At 43.7% G+C, this 23,164-nt stretch overlaps 2 protein-coding genes across 3 annotated transcripts in view; one reads left to right on the top strand and one right to left on the bottom strand.

The window, feature by feature from the left end:
• Positions 1 to 13,706, top strand: part of Epp (Ecdysteroid phosphate phosphatase) — a 57,212-nt gene extending 43,506 nt beyond the window's left edge. For both annotated transcript variants that reach the window (XM_065447619.1, XM_065447620.1), the window contains 2 exons: positions 2,037 to 2,285; positions 4,969 to 13,706. In XM_065447619.1, the coding sequence (XP_065303691.1) occupies positions 2,037 to 2,285; positions 4,969 to 5,249 (530 nt within the window). In that variant the 3' untranslated portion in view covers positions 5,250 to 13,706. The remainder of the gene's footprint in view (positions 1 to 2,036; positions 2,286 to 4,968) is intronic.
• A 7,998-nt stretch (positions 13,707 to 21,704) lies between these two features.
• On the bottom strand, positions 21,705 to 22,948 carry alc (5'-AMP-activated protein kinase subunit beta-1). The gene has a single exon (XM_065447617.1). It carries the CDS (start codon positions 22,750 to 22,752, stop codon positions 21,910 to 21,912), a length of 843 nt encoding a protein of 280 aa, XP_065303689.1. The 5' UTR covers positions 22,753 to 22,948; the 3' UTR covers positions 21,705 to 21,909.
• Positions 22,949 to 23,164: the final 216 nt, after the last annotated feature.

Here is a 23,164-nt window from a genome sequence, read left to right as displayed (position 1 = left end):
ACATTCTTCATGTTGTTTATAGTAAATTCACCCCAAAAGTTGTTGGTTCAATAGTTCCAGTTGTGACATTAGCAGTATCATAAAATTAGGAAGGCTTTCATAGTGTGCTATTTATTAAACATGCTTGAAGTTGAAACGTGAACACTAGAATGCAGGTGCATTTTGCGAGGACAGATTTGCTGCTGCACAAAGACTGTGTGTCCTATAGTTCATTCAAGCTGTGTAATTTCTTTTGTTGTTTATAATAACCATCAAATGAAGAAGGAAATGAAATGAGAGGATGTGGATTTGATAGGGAGGTTGAGCAGAACATAATCTTCTGTTTAGTTGGTTTGACACAGCTTGCAGACATTGTGAGAAAGCATGGAGGATAACAGGACAGAACAGCCACAGGGTATTCTGCCGTCTCTGCTGTGTATTCGTCCTGTCTTCCCTCTTCTGCACACTTTCTGCCTTGTTTTGCAAGAAAGTGCCCAGGTGTGTGGGGCTAGGCATTGAAGAGTAGCCGTCTCTCTCTTTTTCTGATATGCCTTGAGGTGACTTTCAAAAATGAGCAAGTCTGGTAACCTCAGAGTGTCTGTCAAGCACGGCAGTGCCACATTGATTTTAGGAGTATTTTTTTTTAATACAGCTGCATTAAACACAGGCTAACTTGTGCTCATTTCAGTAGAAGCACCCGTCATAGTTGCTTGGTGGCTTTGACATTGCACTGCTTAGCACCAGATAGTAGGATCAAATCCTAGCCACAGCTGCTGCATTTCGATGGGGGCAAAATGCAAAAACGCCCATGTACTGTGCACTGGGTGCACATTGAAGAACCCCAGGTGGTCGAAATTAATCCAGAAACCTCCACTACGGTGTGCCTCACAATCAGGTTGTGGTTATGGTGCATAAAGCCCCAGAATTTCGTGTTTTTTTAAATTTTGGGTTGAAACAATTCAGCAAGATGTGGCAAGAAAGGAAGATGAATATGCTCTGTCATTCGTCTTCCACCTTAGTTTCCTATTTATTCACTCTTTCAGCCTGTAGTTCTTTGGTAACAACAAAAATGTCACTTTCCAACTTCTCAACTAGCCAACTTTGTAGTCTTATGGTAGTTCTTTATTACATAAGCTTCTGCAGGAGTGAGGCAATGTCCTCCATGAGGAGGGCTCTCTTTCCCCTGAAAACTGTGGAACTATGGATGCAAGAGCTACCCCTTTACACAGCCTAGATTAAACTCCAGCAGTACACAGTGCGGGTCGTGTTCTCTGAACAAACACTGTACAGCTGTCTTAGAGGGAAGATAAGGAGAACACCGACTTGTTCTGATTGCCTGTAATGGAATAGCTTTCCTGCATAGCTTCCACAGTCGTGCACTAGCAATCTCCAGTTCATGCACTACCAGGCCCTGCCACCTTAGGCCTGCGAAGAGAGGGTGCCATGTACGCTTTAAAAGCACCGACAGAGCACTGTGAAGAAGTTGCAGTAGCAAGCTCTTTAGATTTGCTTTCACATTGAAATCTAACACAGTTTTATTTGTCTTAAGTTGTCCCCATGATCTACTAAATCTAAGGTCATATTGTCTCATGGAAGGCGGTTCAGTGTGTTCACAGTCATGGCACCAAATCTTTAACCTTAAAAAGCACTGACAAAGCAGTGGGAGGAAGTTGCCCTAGTGACTTCTTCAGATTTGCTTTCATATTGAAATCTAACAGTTTTATCTATCATAAGTTGTCTCTATGATTTACTAAATGTAAACAGATCGGGCTGTCTCGTGGAAGCTGGTTCAGTGTGTTCACAGTCATGGCACCAATTATTTCTCAAGTTTGCATCATTTTCTCGCCTACAATGGATCTGTTCTCTGTAAAAGCGTTGCTTTCGACATCTCAGAGCACTAATCTATCACTTTAGCTTGATTTACAGTATTGGTGTTTAGTGCCCCTTTAAAGCCATAACCTCTGACAAATTTTTGTCTGCCTTGTAGCCATGTGGTCATCGGTCACCATTCAGAATGACTGCTGATGCCCTTGTCTTGCTTGCATGCGTGAATGCAGCGTTGCACTTCGAAGACATGCTGATCAACGTGGAACCTGGGTTATTTGAGTGGCTCGCCTGGTACCCTGAAGGCACGCCAGCATGGATGACACCTGCTGAGCTGAAGGAGCAAGGGTTCCACATCAACCTTGACTACAAGCCGCTCATCGAACCTGAGGAACTGAAACACAAAAAAGAGTCTGTTGACCAGTACTACATGCGGAGCTTCTATGTTGCTCAAAATGTCCTGAAGAGGACAGCGCAGGAAGGTGAGAAGGCCAGTGTGCAAATAAGTGTGAAAGCTGTTTCGCAGGATAAGTTTGGAGGGCCTTCTTCAAGACATCTCATCATTATCATTATTTATTGTGCCCTTAATGGCCTCTTTCAGGCTATCACATACTGAGAGGAATACAAAGAATAAGTGATACATTGAAACATGGTTACATAGCATCTAAAACAAGTACTAGACGTTTCATAGAACACCTGAAAAAAAACACAAAGAGGAACATACTACATCAAGAGAGTATTAGTGTCGGAGATGATTTGTCAGCATTTTCTAGAATCTTAAGGGCTTTTCTTTTTTACTATTCCTTCTGGTAACTTATTCCATTCTTCAATTGCTGTTAGTAAAAATGATTAGGTAAAACTATTGGTCAAGCCATGTAGATGCTGTACACTATCCCTGTTGTACAGTGCGACACTTTGTCCCGTTGTCCTTCTTGTGCATCAGCTAAACCAGTCCTGCGTCTGCATATTTCTTAATCCCACTCTATCTTCTGCCACTGACTACATTTTGCTTTCCTTCCTGACACCACTTTCTCCTGTTAATTCCAGCTATAATATCATCTGCGGTACCTTAGTGCCTATGGGTGTTGCGCAGCTGAGCTTAACGTCGCAGGATGCCACATTTCAATGGAGTTGAAATGCAAACACACTCGAGGAATAGATTTAGGCGCACGTTGAAGAATGCCAGGTGGTCAAAGCTGATCCAGAGTCCTACATTGCAGCATGCCTCATAATATGGTTGTGGTTTTGGAACCTAAAATTTGGGAATTTATTTTAATCTTTCATTATGTTAACATTACACTTATCATTTTCTGTTCTATTGCTTGTTCCTTAGCTAGTTTTCAAGCTTCTCTGTTCTCCAAGTTTTGCAGGTACACCAAGTATTGGCAGAATAGAGTGATTACTGTATATGCTTTATTGTTACTTTTGCATTGTTCTTTATTTTTTTCCAATGATATCAGTAAGCTTTTGCTCATAACTTGGGAGTACCTGCCAAACATGTCCTGGCCTGACCCATGTGTGCATAACTTTCATAACCTACTCTGAACTCTCCCATGTCTTTGACAAGCTGAGCTTGTCAGCACAGTCCTATACCAACATGTGTTTTCAAAAAGTACAGCTCGTCTCTTGCAATTATCTACTTTCCCTGCCAATTTCATGCATTAAACATAGATGACAAAACCATACTGTCAATAGGGTAATTGAAGATACTTAATGCTTCATTTTGTCACAGGCCAGTATGGTGACACAAATTAAGTGGGGCATCCCATCCAGTGCACGAGAGGGAATTGTATGTGCACAAAAACGAGTAACAACAGCACAAGACAGGACATAAGAAGGAGACTGACGAAGCGCTGATGTTTTATTACACATACAGTAAATACATACAGATGTGTGAAAAGGGTAGGAGAGACGGCAAGCTACATGGCAAAAAAGAAAGGCATGATATTGAAAATCAAAATAACTATATGAGCGCCGTTATCAGCATGCTAGAAAATTGATTTCCTTGGTGAGGAATGATATCGATTGCACATTCATATACGTCACCTTTTCCATCGATGCAGTAAGCCTCGTATAGTATCCCACATATAAGTTGGTCACTGTAACGCCTTAGCACTTTGCACTGATTAAATAAAGTCTTACAACCACATCGAGAGTAATGCGCTGCTAGGTGGCTGCCTGCACTTTCCTTCATTAAATTTTCATGTTCTCTGAGACGGTTGTTGACAGAATGACCATCTTGTGTCCTGTTCCTTGCATTGTTACGCTCTCTCTCTGCAACGTGTACCAACCGGCTCAAATGCGCACTTCCTTATTGAATAGTATGTAGTCATACATACCCTTGCAGTTCTAGCAATCACAACATGCTGTTTTGCTCTTGGAGTGAAAACACAGCAGTACTACGAAGAGGACAGGGTGAAAACTCTTATTGCCAAATACAACCACTTGGTACAACTGAAAGTTGGGGAAGAGTATTTATAGTACAGAAAGGCAAGCTTGTAAAAAACGTAGGCACTAGTAGAATGAGTAGCTGTAGTCGATTTTATGTAAGATGGACAGGTTGTTGTGTCAATTAAACATTCATTGAACATAAATTATTGCTGACCATTGGAATACCATTTACCATTCGATGCAATGTCACAGTTGCAAGTATACTCCAAATAATGCAGGATATAGTCTTGGTCAGACATGAGAACAAAGAAGTGCACCTTATGGTTGAGGCATGGCATATAATTAATAACAGTAGCATGTGCATGAGTCAGCCCTCGGTTATCCTGCATAAATAATTGCCATGCCTAAGGTGGTTATCTTTTGTGAGTGCACACACACACACACACACACACACAAAAGGCATTTGTGTTGTCCTTCACATTGTGCTCGTAATGTTTTCACTCCTACCTTTTGTACATTACATCAACTTACGTGCACACAAGAGGCTTTAGCTCTTAATATTTTTTAGTGAATTGAATTTCTACTGCTATTGCATAATTCTCAAATGCTGCCAATTTTCGTAACTCAGTTCTCATAAGATCTTTTTTTTAAATAATTGCTGTACAAGAAGAAACACAGAAGATGTTAAAAATGGCTTATATATCTAGTACGTAATTCATTCATGAACTGATAAAGGCACGCAAATTTTTTTGTTCCGATGTCCTGCTGCTACAGGTGGAAATGTGCTGCTTGTTGGCCATGCGGCAACCCTGGAGACATGCACTCGCCAGTTGACAGGTCGTAAGCCTCGGTCAGCCACAGAGCTTGTACAGCTGGTTCACAAGATCCCGTACTGTGGTCTGTGCGTGGCCCAGGAGGTTCCAAACTGTGGACCCCAGGCTGCTGCAGACGGCACCACTGGAGGCACCGGCTGGGCACTGGTGGCGCCTCCTATCCCTCCTTTGACCCACAGTGCCAACACTCGTTTTGATTGGCGCTGCATGCTTTCCACATGATTGAGCTGCATGGGCAATGCTGCTGGGTGGCGTAGGAGTCAGCCCCGAGGGGCACTTTCACTCACCAGGTGCGAAGAGAAGGAGTGGCCGTGCCGCCAGAGCAAAGTGTTCAGGGCCGGTTCGCAAGGCAAGATGCAAAGGTGACACATCTTTACAACTTGCCGTTCGCAAACCATCATTGCACCGGTGCACTATTATGCAAATCATCGAAAGGGGCTAATGTCAACAACCTAGTGTTTTCAGAAACAGGAGGGCATGTTAACCAAACTGATGTTGGATCGCACTGGTCAGTCTGGAGGAACAACCTCTTATGTCCAGATTTTCCATATTGGCACCTGCGAGAAAAACAGTGCAAGAAAAAAAGTTGCACACAAGGAAACACACAAACACAGCTGTGACTCTACCCTTGTCTTCGTCATTTCTAGCACATTTAGCACTATAACCATAATGTATTGCCCATAAGCCCAAGCTACTAGAGCTGCCATGGGAACACAAAGTGCTCCACTTCAGATCACAGCTGAGGTTGTTACAACCACCCAGTTACCAAAATGGTGTATACTTTCCACCGGGCTTGTTAAATGATTCAATGCCGTTGTTGCCGGGTAGCTTAATTTGCTCATCAAATTACTTGCTGCTAAACGAAGCCTCAAGACAGCCCCAAGCACAGCCAGATATCATACAGTAAAGCACAATGTTGCCCAGTGATGCTTTACATACAGGGTTGAATAAGAACAAACTAATCCTCTCAGCAGCCCAAAGCAGTGAAGTCCTCCCTTGAAGCTCTGTCTGGACATGTGCGTAGACAGCAGAGCAAGAACGAGCGATCTTCCGTGGAGCTATATTCGGTGACAACCTAAGAATTCAGCCTGAGCTGCACCCACAATACTGCAGTGAACCTGCCCTCCATGCCTCCGCTCTTCTAATCATTTAGCCCGAGAAAGGTGAAGCCAGCGCTTGTCCCGAGTTCTTCTCTGAAAGAGAGCCACACGAGTTGAAGCCTGCTCACAACTTAAGGGCTATTTCTTTGCTAATGTAAATTCTAGGCTCATTGAGAAATAAAAACGCATTTCTATCTAAAATATTACTTTTGGCTGAGTCCTGATATTGTGAGCTCCCATAAAACCGGACAAGATGTTCAAGTTTCATCCTAAAACCAGTGACATAAAGATAGGTCTGTGCAGTGAAATCAGCCATCTTACGGGAAAATGGAAGTGCTTGATATCACGGAAATGAATAAACATAATTGGCTAGCACATCTATAGGAAATCTCTTCGAGTTGGGCAGCCTTGCATATGCCACTGCATGTTTAGATTCTCGCCGACTGTGGTTGGTCAAAGACGACCATAAAATAATGGGAACCAAGTTGACCAGTCCAGTCGACCAGTCTTCTCTGCCGTGGCTAAATAAGTCACTTACTGCAGACTGGCCAGTTAAATTCATAGCAATACAGTACCGCAGATGCACTCTGGCTGTTGAAGGCCATTGTAGAACTTGAAATATATTCATAAAAAAACAAGGAGTGGAGCGACCACTGGTGGACAGAGTGAATCCACTGCTCTGGGAACAAATAGATCATGATAATGCATTTGCAGCTACACACAGCTGCAACTGGCCTTTAATTGCATGCAGGTGCCGTCTAGTGCAACAACGATGGCTAGGTCAATCAACATTAAGTCTGCACATGTGATATGGGTGTAAGGTGGTTAAAAGTAAACTTTAGTTTTGGTCTCGGGGCACAGCTGTCTTCGGAACACCGGGCTCATAATACAATTGCTCTCTCAACAGTGTATGTGTATATAGCAAGCTTTTGTGCTTGAGCCGAAATATCATTCATTGGGCACCTCAGTACTTGCTTCTGTGCTAATAAGAGGGTAATGTATTAGTGCTCTCATTAAAAATGGATTAAGCATTAAGCAAGTTTCAGAAACATGTACTGAGCCACAATGGCCCAAATATGAGAAAAGGCTTTGAAATATGTGATGTCACACTGACATACCAGCGCTTGGGTTTTGGCACGAAATTCTAAAAATTAAGCTTTGACCTTAATTTTCTCTTCTAGTAATCAACCTCTTACCATGAAATTAAAGAAAATATAACTTTGAGATAATACTTCCTCTGTCTAAACTGATTCAGTGTTTTTCTTTAGTGCCTCTTTAATTACCTGCTGAAATGAGTTAATTTTTATATCAGCTACTCAGGGGTGTCCTGAAGATGATGGTGCCCAACGGTTAAGTCTGAAATGGCTCGTATGTAGCATAGTGACAGGGAGTTGGCACGTACTGCTAAGGTTGTCTGGGTGTTTCACATCACTGTCATTGTCATCATCAGCCATCTTGAGGAGAAACCTGTGCCATATCACAGTTTCAGTCGGCACCTCTCCTGTCTGTAACTGTAGCGAGAGAGTACAGTGGAATCTCAGTTATGATCTTTTGGAAGTTATTCGAAAATGTCATTTACCTTGGCACTACCCCAGCATCAAGGATGTTGACTTGAAATACTGCTGTCATGCTGAACAAGCAAAACTGGGCTGCCGAGCTGCCCTGTGTTACAGTGAGCTGTATAGGGGCAGCGTGCTCACTTCAGTGCAGTTGTAATGGAGAGCGCTGCGACTGTGAGTATCAGCGTCAAGTGTTTTGCTCATGGTGCACCATGTGTTGCATCGGTTTAACCAGTGTAGCTTTAGTGGTAGCTACGATCGCTCCGTGTGTAGGTGTGTTTGTGCTGTGACCAGCCAGGACATGCTTTAGTTTTTCCTGTGCGTGTAAGATGTTAACGCATTGATATGTTGTTCCAAAATTGTAGAGTGTAGTTAAGTTCGGCCAACGATGACACGGAGACGCCAGAACCACTGCGGCACGCCAGGCTGGGTGTACTTTCCACTTATTGGGTGCACTTTGCACCTTGAAACTTTGACAAAGTATGCTATGAAATGTTACATTGTGGCAATGCTCCACTATTGTGCAAACGTGTGAACTCGGGCAGCTAAGAAAAATGAGAGAGGCTAAACATTTAAAGTTGAGCCGCTCTTGAAACTCTGCAGATGAATATTTGTGTTGTGTACTGTCCGTTGAGTAAATGTACAGTCAACCACACGATTTTATGGAACACGAGTTCGGAGAAAAAGCTGAATATCTGCACAGCATCACAACGCAGCCTAGTGTTCGCATTTACAGCATCTACTAGTATATGTGAACAACATTGTGATGTTCGGTTTTACTGATTACTATTCCAGGCTGCTTAAAAATTCAACGTTTTCCCGAGATTCAGTGGCCCGTAAACTTTTGTGGGTGACTGTACCTTTGAAGGAATAGTCTCTCTCCCTCACAACAGCACTGAAGCAGACCGCATTTGTTTTTCATCTCTACATTTGATGCACATATATTAGGCCACCTTGCAGAATAACATACGAGCAGCCATTTCCGACTTCAGAATGTTAGTGCCATAATTTAAACATACCAACTGTATCTTAATAGAGGTGAACTGACTTTGGATTGAGCTTGAAATTCATAGCAGTGGATTCACAGCATTGAAAGGAAAAGAAGCAAACAGGTAGTGCAAGCTCACCTTTATAGAAGCAAGGATTGCAGTAAGAGCAAAAATTCAAAAGGGTTTGTTCAATTCACACATTATCAGTTCACTGCACCACAGCCACTGCCTCTTGAACAAAATCTTACCTTTGCGCCGCTGTAACCGAGGTTCTCAATAGCGGCGTGGTGCCACCCTTTAGGGAACATTTGTACCTGCTGGTGGAGTACTATGGCTGGCAGGCTTGTACAGTGTCTTGCAGTGTCATTAGCAGCACACTTAAGGATGCTCTAGAAATGTGTACGTGAACCTGCATGTCATTGCACCACGAGAGGCAGTGTACACACCAGGGCCACTCTGTGATTACAGCGAGCAGGCAACACGCCAGCGTTCGACTGGAAGGCACACGTGGCGCACTGGATCAGCACTGCCAGAAGTGCTCCGGTGTAGGTGCATAGACCACGCGTGAATCTTAACAGACCAAAGCATGTGGGTATTGGTTTAACATGTAACTATAAACCAATACCGCATGCTTTGGTTACGTACATGTTTTTTGTGTACTTCCTCACCCATGCGACTACAGACCTTTCACGTTTTGCATCGCTCCGAGCTCGCGCATTAATGTCGCTCCCTATGTTTGCACAGATGGAAGAACAATAATTTGACGTACGACCTCGATATAAACCTAGAAAATAAAAAATAGAGAAAACATTTCTAGTCTACAGTGCGTCTGCCAAGCTCTTATGACATCGTTCTCAAGGTTCCACTGCTGTGGGGAGCCTGCGAAAACATGGCATTCATGAAGGCTCCCTACACAGTACTCTGTACCCCACATTGCACCCGCAATTGGCACCACCTCGCTCCTTCGTTTTGATGTAACATCAGCGCTTTCACTCTCGCAGTGCCTCTGAGCACGCTACCTCTATTCTTGCTCACTGCACCTCTGTAGACTGCTAGTCTTAAGAAGATTGAGCTTTTTTTTTTCATACAAACTTTTCTTTAATGAAGGTACCTGAGAAGTCTTTCTTGTTTACCTTGCCTAACAGAAGCACTAAAAAATACCACAGGTGCGGTTGCACACTTCATTCATTTTTTTTTTTTTCAATATTTGTCGTTTCCATGCCAGTTCATTGTGAGGTTTGTGACATGGATGAAACTGAGTAGCTAGTGTTCGAGCGTATGGCAGTGTTGCATCAACATTCGTTATCATAAGCTTGACTATTAAAGTTATGACTTGGATTCCACTGTATTTCTCAATCCATAACCTGTAGACATTTAGAAACAACTGTTTCGGAAAGTTTAGAGGGCTGAAACATTATCTATTAACTGCACCCTCGACCAAGTGGCCAGAAACATGCTGCTTCAGCACTGGCTGCAGTTGTTGCACTTTCAGACGTATGACTGCTTGCGACAAAGCCTCTAGACGCAGAGTCGCAAGATAGCAATTGTCAGTGATGTAAAAGTAGTTTTTACTATTGTCAAGCCAGCTACTGCCCGAGCACCAACCTCATTCAACGGAGTGACAAACAGACATTCAATGAATCGCTGAAGTAATGAGCTTTACTGATGAATCCAAGGTTTCCTGTGCTCAAGGATTTTTGACGCTGTTTTTGTGTAGTTGTAGATGCCATGTGAAGATGTTGCTGCTGTTTCAGTGGTGGAACTGCTATGAAAGCTTTGCAAAGTTCCACCACTGCTGTTGTGGGGAACAAGGTACCGCAACTAAAGTGATCATTTTTGGAGGTCTCCACTTTCAGCAGTTGCACTCTGCCTACACTCGTAAGAGCTCTGTGTCCAGACAAGCAGCACAGTGCCGTTCACTGTTAACAGGAGCATGTGAGCATGTGGCTCAAACTTTTGGAGACGCGTGAACTTTAGTTCCCAGCAGGAGCAGTGCCGATGCACCACGCTGACGACCTGGCTTTAATTTTCGACACCTGCTTGTCTGCTGCAAGTCATCTGCAGCCAATCCAGGTCTCCAAAATTGCTACAGAAGGGAATTGGCTTGCGCCACACACACTTGCATGTTCACATAAGCAGTGGGCCACACTGTACAGGCAACACCGATACAAAAGGGAACACCTAAATCAAATGATGATTACTACACAAGTACAAATTAGAGCATGAAGACTTGTTGGTGCATTCTATATGGGGCTATATGGGGCTAACGAGAATCCAAGGTGGCCAAAATTAATCCAGAGCTCTCTGTTACGCCATCTCTCGTAGCCAGACTATTGCTTTGGGATGTTAAACCAGATGAATCAATTAGCAGTTTAAAATGCAAATCAGGTGTTCCCTCTCTGTTGGTCCACTATGTACTTATGTCGCCGTTTCATTGCAAGCCGTGAAAGCTGGCTGTATTCCATGCTTCTGAATGTGACGTTGTAGTGGGCCACTGAATTGTTTTGATGGGTACTTGGGTGTCGGAAGTTAGTGGCTTTGTTTGACTGCTAACAACCCACTTGCGGTGCTTATTGATGTATGGAGTAAAGGTGCATGTCTGCCTATTTTAAGAAACGAAATGACGCTATTCACACATTTTGCTACATGTGGAAGCATCTAAGATGTGCATTAACTTGGAAGCTTTTCTCTTTGTTCATGCGTAATTGTGCATCTGGGCCAAAGTTGGCCTGTCTACTCCATGCTACTTTAAGGTGGTAACTGTCACTGCAGATTGAGGTCGGACTGAGAAGTGCTGTTATTTTTAATATACTGTACTTGCCCAAAAGGCTGCAGTTATGCTAAATTTTCCGGTTACTGCTTTAGATGTACACATCACTCGGACCAGACTTGTTGGAAATGCTGTGATGTAGGCAGAAAGTTATGTAATAGTTGAGTGAGTGCTAAAGCCATTGACAAAAGAGCTGCCCTCTATGCAAAAATTTTATTGTATGACTATAGCCTTCCCCCCAAAATTGCTGCACTGAATTGATCTTTGACTTGCTTAGTCATGTGACAGATTGATTTGTCAGAACAGGGCTATCATTGTGTAATTGGCGCCAAATGGAACAAACAAGGGCACAGACATCAGAATCTGTACCAGCTAGCCAAAATTTCAGTTCTTCAGGACAGAGAACCTATTTTTCTGTGCAATGTTAAGGCACAATCGTTGCCAGTGCCAAGCATAGTCATGTGCAGCCCCAAGAAGCTGCGTAAGAAAATAGAAACACATACCTTACCTGCAGACAAGGAAATTACATGTTCTTCATGGCCAGTTACCTGTGCAACTTGCATGACATGAAGTCACTATTGGCCAATAGGCATGCTGTGGTTGCTTTTGCTCACCGTCAGGCTTTAAGTTATCCTTAAACTGCTCTGGTCATACTTGTAGCCATACTTTAAAGTTGTACTTCCGTGCTTTCTTTACTTCTGCAGTTAGCATTTAAGTCTTCATAGGTTGTGTTGAAGCAGCTGCCTAAATCCTCTAGTGAACACTTAAGCTGCATGATTGGTTGCAGAGGAAACTCTCATCCACAGCCGTTAGAAGTGTTGCAGTGCGTTTGAGAACTTTTGGCTGAAGTCATGCTTTAACAGTGGAGCAAGGGAGGGTGATTTACCATGGAGCTAGTTGATAAAAGACAAGTGCAAAACACGGATTCACTCTAAATCGACCAATAGGGAACAAATTCTTGACCACAGAGTGTTTCAAAACGTGCTCCATATCGACAATTCGGATTCGCTTTTAATAGTAGCACCGATCCAGCAGCATACAACTTACATTCGGCCAACACTGATGATAGTTTCTGACAATGACATGCCACTGGATATTTTGTGCACCGGATGCGAGAAGAGAATGACCATTGCTCACAAACATTTGTATGAGGCACACTGAGTGTTGGCATTATGTCACCCACCCTGGTGTGACGAGTTACCTTTTGCACAAGCTTTCCATTTGTGATTGTTGATTTATATTAAAGCAAATGTTTTGGCAACTGAACAGCTCCGCAGGCTTTTGCAGTGTACACGGCTGTTCGAAAAACATATGGAGCCATGGTGACGATCTTTCCTACGCATGCACGAAGCAATGAACTCGCGGGGTCAGCTTACATGCGTGCCATACTTTGTCTGAAACCATAACAAAGCTATGCTGACGTTTTCAGTTAGTTCTTCAGGCTTCTTTAGGCTTGAAATGACTGAAATCATTCGGCTTGATTATCAGCACAAGAAAAGCTGTAGCCACATCCACTAAGTGAGAAGAAATAAATTCCCTTGTGGTGATGCTGTGAATAATACGGGTGGTTTCACACCGAGAAAATCATGAAAGGAGGTGCAGGTGGGCAGGGTTCATCAACTGGTGATGTGGCACATATGGTTGTCGTACTTGGTTGTCATGACAACCACAATGATATGATGGCAGAGTTGCTTTTCTACCTTTTTAGCTACCAAATGATATCACCACACATTGAGCTCCAAGTTGCTCGAAGCATTTGCAACTTTTTCTGGCTGTGTCAAGGAAAGGGGGTTTCTATCCTGAATGTTTCTTGCATTGTGGTCACACCCTGTCATCTTCCCCCACTGCTTGAGTTCAGCTTAGAGCTGAAAACTGCAAGTTGTTTTTGTTGCAGTGTGCTTTTGTGAAAAAACTGTGCCATCGTATGAAAGTTTCCTTTCCTCTGTTTAGGGACCTCTTGCTATTCATGAGGGGTTTGGTGTTGTAGTCCTGTTATTTTCTTCTAGGAGAAGGTACCTTCAGTGAATTACGAATTGCTGTTGCCTTTGTTTTCTCTTGCATGTAGCCCATCGTTAATTTATTTTTGTGTAAATACACATCTTGTGCCGTGTGTGCCGAAAACCTTGTGTACAGATTGTAGAGGTGTACAATGAAAAATTGTTTTGGGCAGAGGGCAACTTATAAATCATGTACTTGAAATTCTATGTGTGCAACTTCAAAAGCAAGACAGTTTACCATTAAATTATTTCTTGTTATCATGGCTTGCTTGTTTTAATTCTGCGCTGGTCACATTTAGTGGCAGACCTGTGTATAGTAAGGTGAGTCAAGTAGGTGTCTTCAGCTTGAAAGCGGTGTGAACGCCAGAATTCTTTCACAACTGACTGCTGTTTTCAATGTGTTAATGTGCTGTAATGTATAGTAATGAAATTGTCGATTTCTGCAAACGTGAATTGAATACTGTGAATGTGCACATATTCTATTGAACATCCTCTATGGCACTGGCTGCTGTAGCCATGATCTGCGCCTTGCATCTAGGGCAGATGGAAGTGACAGTAGATCTTACATTTAAAGGGACACTAAAGGCAAAGATTGTGTTGAGCTAGATTGAAAGATTAGGCTTCTGTAATAATGAATTGTTCATAACACAAAGAGAGCTCTTGTAAGCGAGAACATTAGGTGGACAAAAAATTGCAGTGGCCCCATCTGTTGTCGACTATGGTACCTCTTATGTGTGTGGTGAGTGCCTCTGATGCACAAAGAGCGGCGACCTACCACTGAGAGTGGCATCCCTATTCTCTGTTTACAACGACCTAGGCAGCAACGTGTGGCAATTGAACACCCCTACTGGGGTCTATGGAGGCTCAAGTGACGGTAACCTAATGATTCAAATTGAGGAGCAGCAGCGGAGCTTTCGACGGCAACAATTTCATATGCAAGAAATTCGTGTATTCACCAACAGAAAACGATGACAGACTTCTAGACAAATACACTGATGATCTAACTCTACTTTCTTTTTTCCTTTAGTATCCCTTTAACATAAGTGAAGGTTTAAAAAAATACTGCCATGAGACCACACAATTCAGACCATATGTAGGTGCTCATTTACGATCTTCAATACATATTGAAAATGTATTGGAGCACTTCCTTGCTACAAAATTTACTTAATGGTAAATCGCTAAGCTTATCGCATAGCGAAAAAGTAATGCTTGTCATTGGTTCTGACGCAATAAAGCATAACGTTTAGACTATTTGGTCATGAAAAAGTCTAGGAAACATTAATTTTCAAGAGCCCATCTTACGTCACAGACACTTTCTAAAGGATTACTGATCCCTAAAACAAAACAAACTTGTTAACTTACAAGATAAATTATGCAGATCTGATGTTGCAGGGAGCTAGCCATGTAGCATTGTTTGGGGTTCCACCACCAGATGGCGCAACATGTTTTAGAGTAGAGTAAGCAATTTCTTGCGTGACATGTGCATGTGATAACAATGGCAACGGGATGGCAGGAAGATGACAACAAGGATTGCTTAACGACTGATTTATTGTACTTTGGCAATGAAGCATTGCATGGTGACCTGGGCTAATACCGAAGGCAGTGCAATGTCACATAGCATCTCAAGATGCTAGCTGCCGTGAGGGATGCCATTTGTTGCTATGCAGCACGATGCGTGTGCCAGCCGTTTAACAGCACTAGCTTGCACATGGGAAGAAGTGTTGTGAAGTGATCATCGAATGCAGAAGCCACACTGCCGCAATAAAGGAGGCGGGGCTCGACGCTGCGGTACGTCCCTCGGCTCCAGTATGGCAGAAGGCAGGGAAGGAACTCTGCTTGAGAATGCTAGTAGAGCCAGAGGGAGAAGTGTGTCCATTGGCAGTGACTCTTGTCGCCTGGCAGCATGGTAACAGGACAGCTCGTTTCTTCTGTCCTCCAATAATGAACCGATTTGAAAATTTAGACGGTGGTTTACAGCTCGTAGCATATAACCAAAATTTTCACTGGGGCCTGGTCAAGGGGTCCTTTAACATTATTTTTGTATGCAGTAGTAGTGTTTCCAAAAACAACTTTATTGGGTGGCACCCTTGATAGCTGCCGATAAACATGAGGTAAAGCTAAATGGTAGCAAATAAAGACCTCGGCATTTCCTGGTGTAAAATAAATAGACCCATTTCTCCACAAAAAGCCGCTAAACGCATTTTTATTGTCATATGTTTTCTCAACAGAAAGGTCGCTGCTATATTGTCCTTGTCAGGTGTTTAGTGTTAACCTCAAAGAGGCCTTGTAGAAACTTTTGTGAAAAGTGTAGAATGCATTTGTAAAAGATGCCTCTAGAATCCACTAAGGAAAGATGTTTCATATAATATACTAAGCGCAAGCTAACTAAAAACACAGGTTCCTTGACAAATATTTTCCAACAAAAAAGTATCTTAAGTGCCTCCTTAGCGTGACGTATTGGCATAAAAGTGCTGCCACTGAAAGACCTTTGCATGTTCACCATCATTCTTGCTGTGCTCCAAATGTTTTCAACTAAACCATTGTGGAACAAAGCCCTCATTACTCTGTAATGAGCCTTGGTGTAGGCATGGTCTATAAAATAGGTACAGTATGAGCCAGTCCTAAAAATAACACTGAAAACATAAGTCAATCATAATGGCAACACTTGTTTGACCTTATCAGAAAAGAGATTCTCTTGTAGATGTGTCAGGCAGACATCATACAAGTATAGCATGCATGCCTTCATATATTTAAGTTGCAGGCAATGGTCGAATGTCAAAGTTTGAAATGGGTGTTCCCTCTGAGCATCACTTACTGTACATTGCACCCTTCATCTCGGAGGCCACAGTGTTGGCAGAGAGGTATTATCAGCCACCAGATGCCACCACCGATGTGTCATCGGCATATGAAGCATTGTGATGTCTAAAGAAATTTCTCTAGTACTGGTAATCTGATGCATCGCAACAAATTGTGATTGGAATTTTAGCAAGTTGAATAAAGAGAGCAAGTGTCATTTTTAGGAAAACTCGTGCACTCCTTACTGCATATACAAGAGTGCTTTTTGGCTCAGCTGTTCACAAGAGCATTGTCTAGTTAGCAGACAGATTTTCCACATTCATAAAGTACTGCAGGGCCCCTTACTGGCATGGCAAATTTCGAGAAGTTCATGAAAACCACATCTTTTTTTTTTTTAAAGTAAACCTGCATTTATTTTGCCATTTTTTTCTAGAAAATATACCAGGAATGCCCATGGCACTTGACTACTGTTGTCGCTGACAAATTTAGCAAGAATTGTATATTATTTATGTGTCAAAATTACAAAGTAGAGCAACCCTTGTCATGACGAGTAAACTCATCATTGGCAGTTAAGGGGTTAAAATTAACCGAGTACTTACCAAATGAGCATGCTAAGTTCAAACACAGCACTGATTAAAAGAAACACGCACCTTCTTCTGGATTGTGACCTCTTGTGAAAAGAGCATAATGTAACTTAAGAGGAAGGTTTACCGCAGGCCCAAGTGCAATCTACCTATTCAAATACATGTGAAATGCAGAGACTCTTATGAGACAACCACAGGACCAATTTGAACGAAATTTGTTGCATATGAGAATGAAAGTTGAATCATCGCAACTGTAGGAAGCAGGATTTCGATTTAGGACCTTATACTGTTTGCAAAAATTGCTAGAAGATCAGTATAAGACGAAATGCACAAAATTTATGAAATCGACAACTCTGCACCAAAAACAGATTGCAGTTTTGTAAACTGCATATGTTAGAGCATCTAAATTGGACAAAGTTGATATAATTGCTGCTTGTGTGGAATTGTTACAACGGTTATGAGGGTATTGCAGAAGTCCTACTTGCAGATTAGTGGAATTTTTCAGAGCAGTTGTATAGCAACTTTTTTTTTTATTGCTGTTCCAATTGCAATATCATTCTTTTGTTTCCGAGTTAGAAATTTCTGAACTTTACATTAGTTTTTGCAATAGCACCTTTTTCGGGAATTCTGTTAAAAAATGTACTGCATTTATCAAAAATTGGAGGACGCTTAAGCTTCGCCTTCAAGAGTGGAACGCGACAGCGTTCCCGTCGACTCGCCAAGGGGTGTAAGACAATGGGCTACAGGGCAGCCATCACTTACGAGGTGCCCCGCATCGGACGCGGTGAGCGTCGATCCATATGGTCGAGCAACGCGGCGTTCGGCGCAGCAACGAAACGTGCGCCTGAGCAAGCGGAATGAACCAAAGAACTCGGTATCTCGGAGGGGGAAATGATGCACGCCAGCCAAACGTCATGATCGGCACGGGCAGAGAGATAGACAGATAGTGATCTAAAGAAAGGAAGGACGCTTGATTCTGCAGAGGGAGCAAGACGAAGCGTTGTCAGGGGAGAGAGAGTCCGCGCCGCGACCCGCCTCGCACAGCTCCAATGCGCGCGTGGCGCGCCATCTGTCGGGGCAGCGCCGTACATGGAGAGGAGGGGGTCTTCTGTGTTTGCCGCAAGATGGCTCTGCGCGTGCGGAAAGCGCAGAAGAAATTCAGCAGAAACGCACTTCACTACTCGTGTAATTGCAACTTCTGTAAGTTACATGCTCATAATTACCGATATACACCGCAGTATAACTTTCCACGGCTCGTTTCGAAGGCAACACCACATTCAATAGAGGCGCGTTTGTACCGCTTGGAAGCATCGAACTCGTGGCTGAGTGAAATAAAGAAAAGAAAAAAAAACTCGTGGCTGAGTGGTAGCGTCTCTGTCTCACACTCCGGAGACCCTGGTTCGATTCCTACCCAGCCCATCTTGGAAATTGCTTTTTATTTATAAAGTGCCTGCTGTGATTTATCGCTCACGACCAACGCCGCGGACGCCGACACCGACGACACCGGCTTTTCTGCGACACGAGCTCCTTAAAGCTATCGCGTTAAAATATGCTTCCCATAGTCACTAGATGTTAACATATTTTTTAAGTGCAATAAACGTCATCAAGGTCAGCACAGTGAATGCTGAGCAACACAATTTCTCCATTCCTACATGTTAAGGTAAAAACTTCTGCACCGAAGCTCCCTCTTAGGGACTGGCAGCCACCATCGGTGTAGATTAGAAATCTGCTTCCTAGAGGGAGCAGGTGTGGGAACTTCAAAGCGGTGGCGCCACCTGTCTTTTGTTCCACCATCCTTCCTGGCTTATCGTACCATGTCTCATGGCAAAAGAGGCTTATTTTTCTGTTTAGAATCCCTTTGGAGATATCAGACCAGTGAAATAAGACCTGTCATTCGGACTTCGTGCTTGCACAAGTCACACTATGAGCTTAACCTGTGTCGAAAAGGGAACTTTTAAAGAGTCTCCCTACAAATGGGAAAGCTGGTGGTTGTACGTGATAGCACAAAGTGGAGTACTCTAAAAGGAGACAGTGGCCATATCTGAATACTATAGGTGTTTCCTACACCAAAGCTAAGTTGCAGAATTTTTTTTTTCATCTTGAGTTAACCAGTGTGCGAATGTGCATGTAACGTTGCAGAACGCTGCGAGCAAGCTTAGCATGCCCCAATATTTCAAGGTTTGCCACAAGTCTTACCACACGCAGCAAAGTATGTCTGTGTAAGTGTTTGTGGCCAACTATCACTGTAGCAGCCCAACAGTACCATGGCACCACATTTGACCAGCCATGACCAGTTGATACAAAGCAAGACCACTACTATTCTTGTAATTATGAGCCAATAGTTACACCGATGAAAGTAAGCACCCAAGCTATTATCTGTCAGTATATTACTTGCAGCAATGACAGTCTTGCGGTTTTAAAGAGAATAGAAGATATTACGAAGTTGTTGGGTATTCCACGCTTGTGCAACTAATGCTGCCATGTTTATGGCAGGCCAGTTCAGTACTTGTGTGAGCATGTATGGTAGGAATGTGACAGCGTCTGCATAGGAACATGGACATAGTTGGACAGGACCTGACTTGTGTCAAAATTAGTTTTGTGCCATGACAGCAATCCGTTTCTTGAGAAGTTGGTTTGCATCAAAGGCTGGACATCCTTGCTCTGAATTTGAGGTCATACTTGTAGTAGTGCAAAGGTTCACAAAAGAGTGGTCCCACTCTGTTGAGGTTGCTGATTTTGCCCTCACGCCACCCTAGATGCCTGCAAATTTCTCAAAAAAGCACATACGCAGTGGCACCGAGTTGAATTGAATCGAATTCTAGGGTTTTATGAGCCAAAACCACAATTTGATTATGAGGCACGCCATAGTGGGGAACTCCCAATGCACGAAACACGTGCGTATTTGCATTTCGCCCCCATTAACATGCGGTCGCTGCAGCTGAGATTTGATCCCGCAACCTCGTGCTTAGCAGCGCAACACCATAGCCACTAAGCCACCGTGGTTAGGAGTGGCACTGGGTATGCGCCCATACACATATGTGTATATATACGTAGGCAGACCCATAGGATACACATGTCGCAGGAACAGTAACCATTCACTGCAGAACCGTTATATGATTCACAATAACCATTCTCCACCATGCCAAACATGCTTTCACATTATGTAGATTTCAACTAGAGTTGATTTTGCCTAAGTTTTTGCAGTTTAAGCTGCTTATAAGTATTGAAAAATAATTGTCATTGGCACCTAAGAAGGCAGAGCAACAATGGTGCTTTTATGTTGTAGCATGCTGAAACACAGCACATATGACAGCCGTGCCCCCCCCCCCCCCCAACGTCCCCCACCAAGGATACACAAGAGTGCACAGGATTAGGTAGGTTTTAAACTAAAGATGGGTAAAACAGCCATTTGCTGTGTATGATCACGTAAGCACCGATGCATGCCTTGGCCTATTTGTATATGCAAATTGAGTGTTGCATAAACATGAATGCCAGGTCTACGTGATTCCTTTACATAAATAGCTAGCTGATCTCCACTCAGATTTTGCACAGAGCTACCATTTTACATTACATTTACTATAATACCATAGTTACACGCATTACAAGTTTAGTCCACAATAAATTCAAAGCGATTTTCAATTCTGCTGCAACAGAACGGTGGTGGCATCCATCATGGCTATAGTGAAACCGTGTTCAATGTAGCAGTCATAGATGGCATCACCATACTATTGCAGTGAAATGAACATGTTTTGAGAGGTGTCACCACAGACAGCACTGACTTTGGATTTACTGTGGGCAAAACGGGGAGTTGTAATGTCCGCAAATTTGGCATTAAAGTAAACCATGTAAAGTGGTAGCTCTGTGTGAAACCTGAACAGGGACCAGCCAGCAATTTAGCTGCCATATAAACGCAGCACCCCTAGTGATGTAATACAAGGTGTATATAAAATAGAACATAAAGGCCTATAAGAGCAAGCCTCTATTCTTATGCCAAAGTAAATGCTTCGTCATAACCATGACAATAATCCAGAACTTAACTTTAGTACATGTAGTGCATATTGCCGATGTGTTCAGTTCTTGCAGGACAGACAGAGTCAAGCTAGTTTTGAATAACAAAGCTCTCTTTATCAGGAAAAGCAGGAGGGCTGCACAGTCTTTTTTCTCCTCAGGCGGGTCATCTCACATTGCAAAGGGATGCATATTGTCAATTTATATTCCATAACACCCACTCCAAATGCAAGTAATGCTGCTGGTACGTCTATGCACATCTACCACCAGCCACCAAACCCACTCCTCTGGTCAACTCTTTCAGGGCCATAAAAATGCTGTAGACAATTATACTTAATGCTGGCGGTAAGCACCACAAGGGCACAGGCCAGTTGCTGTGCTTTTATATTCCAGGCACATACAATTCCATGCAGAACACATATAATAGTAACCTTGCTTGGGAAGCTTGGCGCATAGCAAGTTTGGTACCATACATGGCAATGAGGTGTATTAGCAGCATGAAATATTTTTGATCGACTGTTTGCATCAGCTCAGCCAGAACACACTGCTGTCGATTGGCACCTTTGATTACCTACTGATATAAGTTATCTACCAAACTGCTTACACATCAAAGACGCTTTCTACAGTAAAACAGTCATTGGTTACGTCATTTGCGGCAATGCTTGTCGGATTGAAAGGTGCAAGGACAGGACGGACATCCAGGCACATCTAGCTGCTCAGTTACCATGCACCTTGCAACGGCTTATGCGCATGATGCATGCACAGACAGTCATTGGCGATGTCATACTTGAGATCTCATTATTGCCTGAAGGAACGCAAGAGTCATCGTCAACAGTCAGGCGTCTAGAGGACAGGTCATGGAATGCATCACCGGTAGTAAGTCAACCGAATAGACTTTAATAAACACAACAAGCGAGTGGCAATTATAACATCCTAAAGCTGCCCCCCAAAAGAAAGAAGCGTCTCAAACAGAAGGGAAAAAAATAATCGAAAATGCGGAGGAGGGCACGATATAACTGTGGCTATTCGTATACGGCTACGTGACACCGTTAAAAACTGGCCATGCAGGAGCTTTTCTTTCAAATCGGCTTGTACAGTAGCGTCGTGACGTACTTCTTCCGGTACCTGTGCGTGGCACTTAGCACCATGACGCCGTCCTTGATGGACAAAGCGTACAGGTGGTTCAGCATGACATGGTTAGGTTCGGGCAGAAGCGTGGGCTCGCAGCGCAGCGGCGTGTCCTTGTTGAGGATGACCTGCAATAGATGGGGCGGCAGCACGGGCGGTCCCGTCGCCTTCTCGTAGGGCTTGGCCTGCGGCAGCTCCTGAGCGTAGTCGCCCGGAGGCGAGCCGGACACGCTCTGCGCGCCGCTGCCCGAGCTCTCACTGTCCATGGCGAGTGCCTCGAACACCTCAAAGTCGGACTGCTTGACGTTGATCAGGTTGTTCTTGGTGCCCATGTCGTTGTCCACGGTCGGCTCGTTCTGGTCGTGCACCCACTGTCCGTCCACCATGAACTTGTACTGGTGGTCGCCCTCGGGCACGTCCAGGATCACCACGAAGTCGCCGTGGCTGTGCACCATCGGGATGGGCTTCCAGTTGGTGAAGGTGCCGCTGATGCAGACGTCTTTGCCGCCGCCTTCCCACTTGAACACGGTGGGCAGCGTGGCCTTTGGCAGGCCGCCTCCGCCGCCTTCAATCGTAGAGGCGCGCGGCCGCATGTCCGAGTCGCCACCCTTTCTAAAGCTCGGGATGTCGTCCGAGTCGTCGAGCGAGGCCTGGTAGATGAAGCGGCTCTTGCGCGACGAGCTGCCGCCCGTCGTGAACTCGAAAGCGCGGTCATCCTTGCCTGGAGACGATGGCGTGTCCGTGTCCGTCGAATAGGCGCGGTCACGCTTGCTGCCCGAACCGGTGTTGCCCATTGGTGATCACAAAGAGTTCTGTCCTTTTTGTTTACGCGCTACGAACTAAAAGAGAAGAGCAACATAACCAACTGGCCACTTCGTAAACAAAATCAATCACAGAACGGCCATTTTATTTGCGCTTTTCGGCCTCTGGTGCGTTTACTCAGTTGTTGCCAGATGATCTGCCGTGCGCGCATGTAGGACTTGTTTTGTTAGATATTTGAGAAAAATTATGACCGCGCTCGTGTCCTTATCTAAATAATATGCTTGAATTATGAACGCAAGTATGCTGCTAAATACATCATCATGTTTTTTGTTCTACAGAACATCTAAAATATAGTGCTATTTTATTTTCCATAAATTCTGTGACCTCTTTTTTTGTAGACATCGTAATATTTCAACAGAACATTTTTTTTTCACTTTGGCTCTT

This window comes from Dermacentor albipictus, chromosome 4 (assembly GCF_038994185.2).
Source record: "Dermacentor albipictus isolate Rhodes 1998 colony chromosome 4, USDA_Dalb.pri_finalv2, whole genome shotgun sequence".
In the NCBI taxonomy this organism is placed as follows: domain Eukaryota; kingdom Metazoa; phylum Arthropoda; class Arachnida; order Ixodida; family Ixodidae; genus Dermacentor; species Dermacentor albipictus.
The sequence above is the reverse complement of the archived record's forward strand: the minus strand, read 5'-3'. Positions and strand labels throughout refer to the sequence as shown.

Bases quoted from the DNA above. Each gene is read 5' to 3' on its own strand.
- alc (XM_065447617.1), bottom strand. From the start codon at position 22,752: ATGGGCAACACCGGTTCGGGCAGCAAGCGTGACCGCGCCTATTCGACG.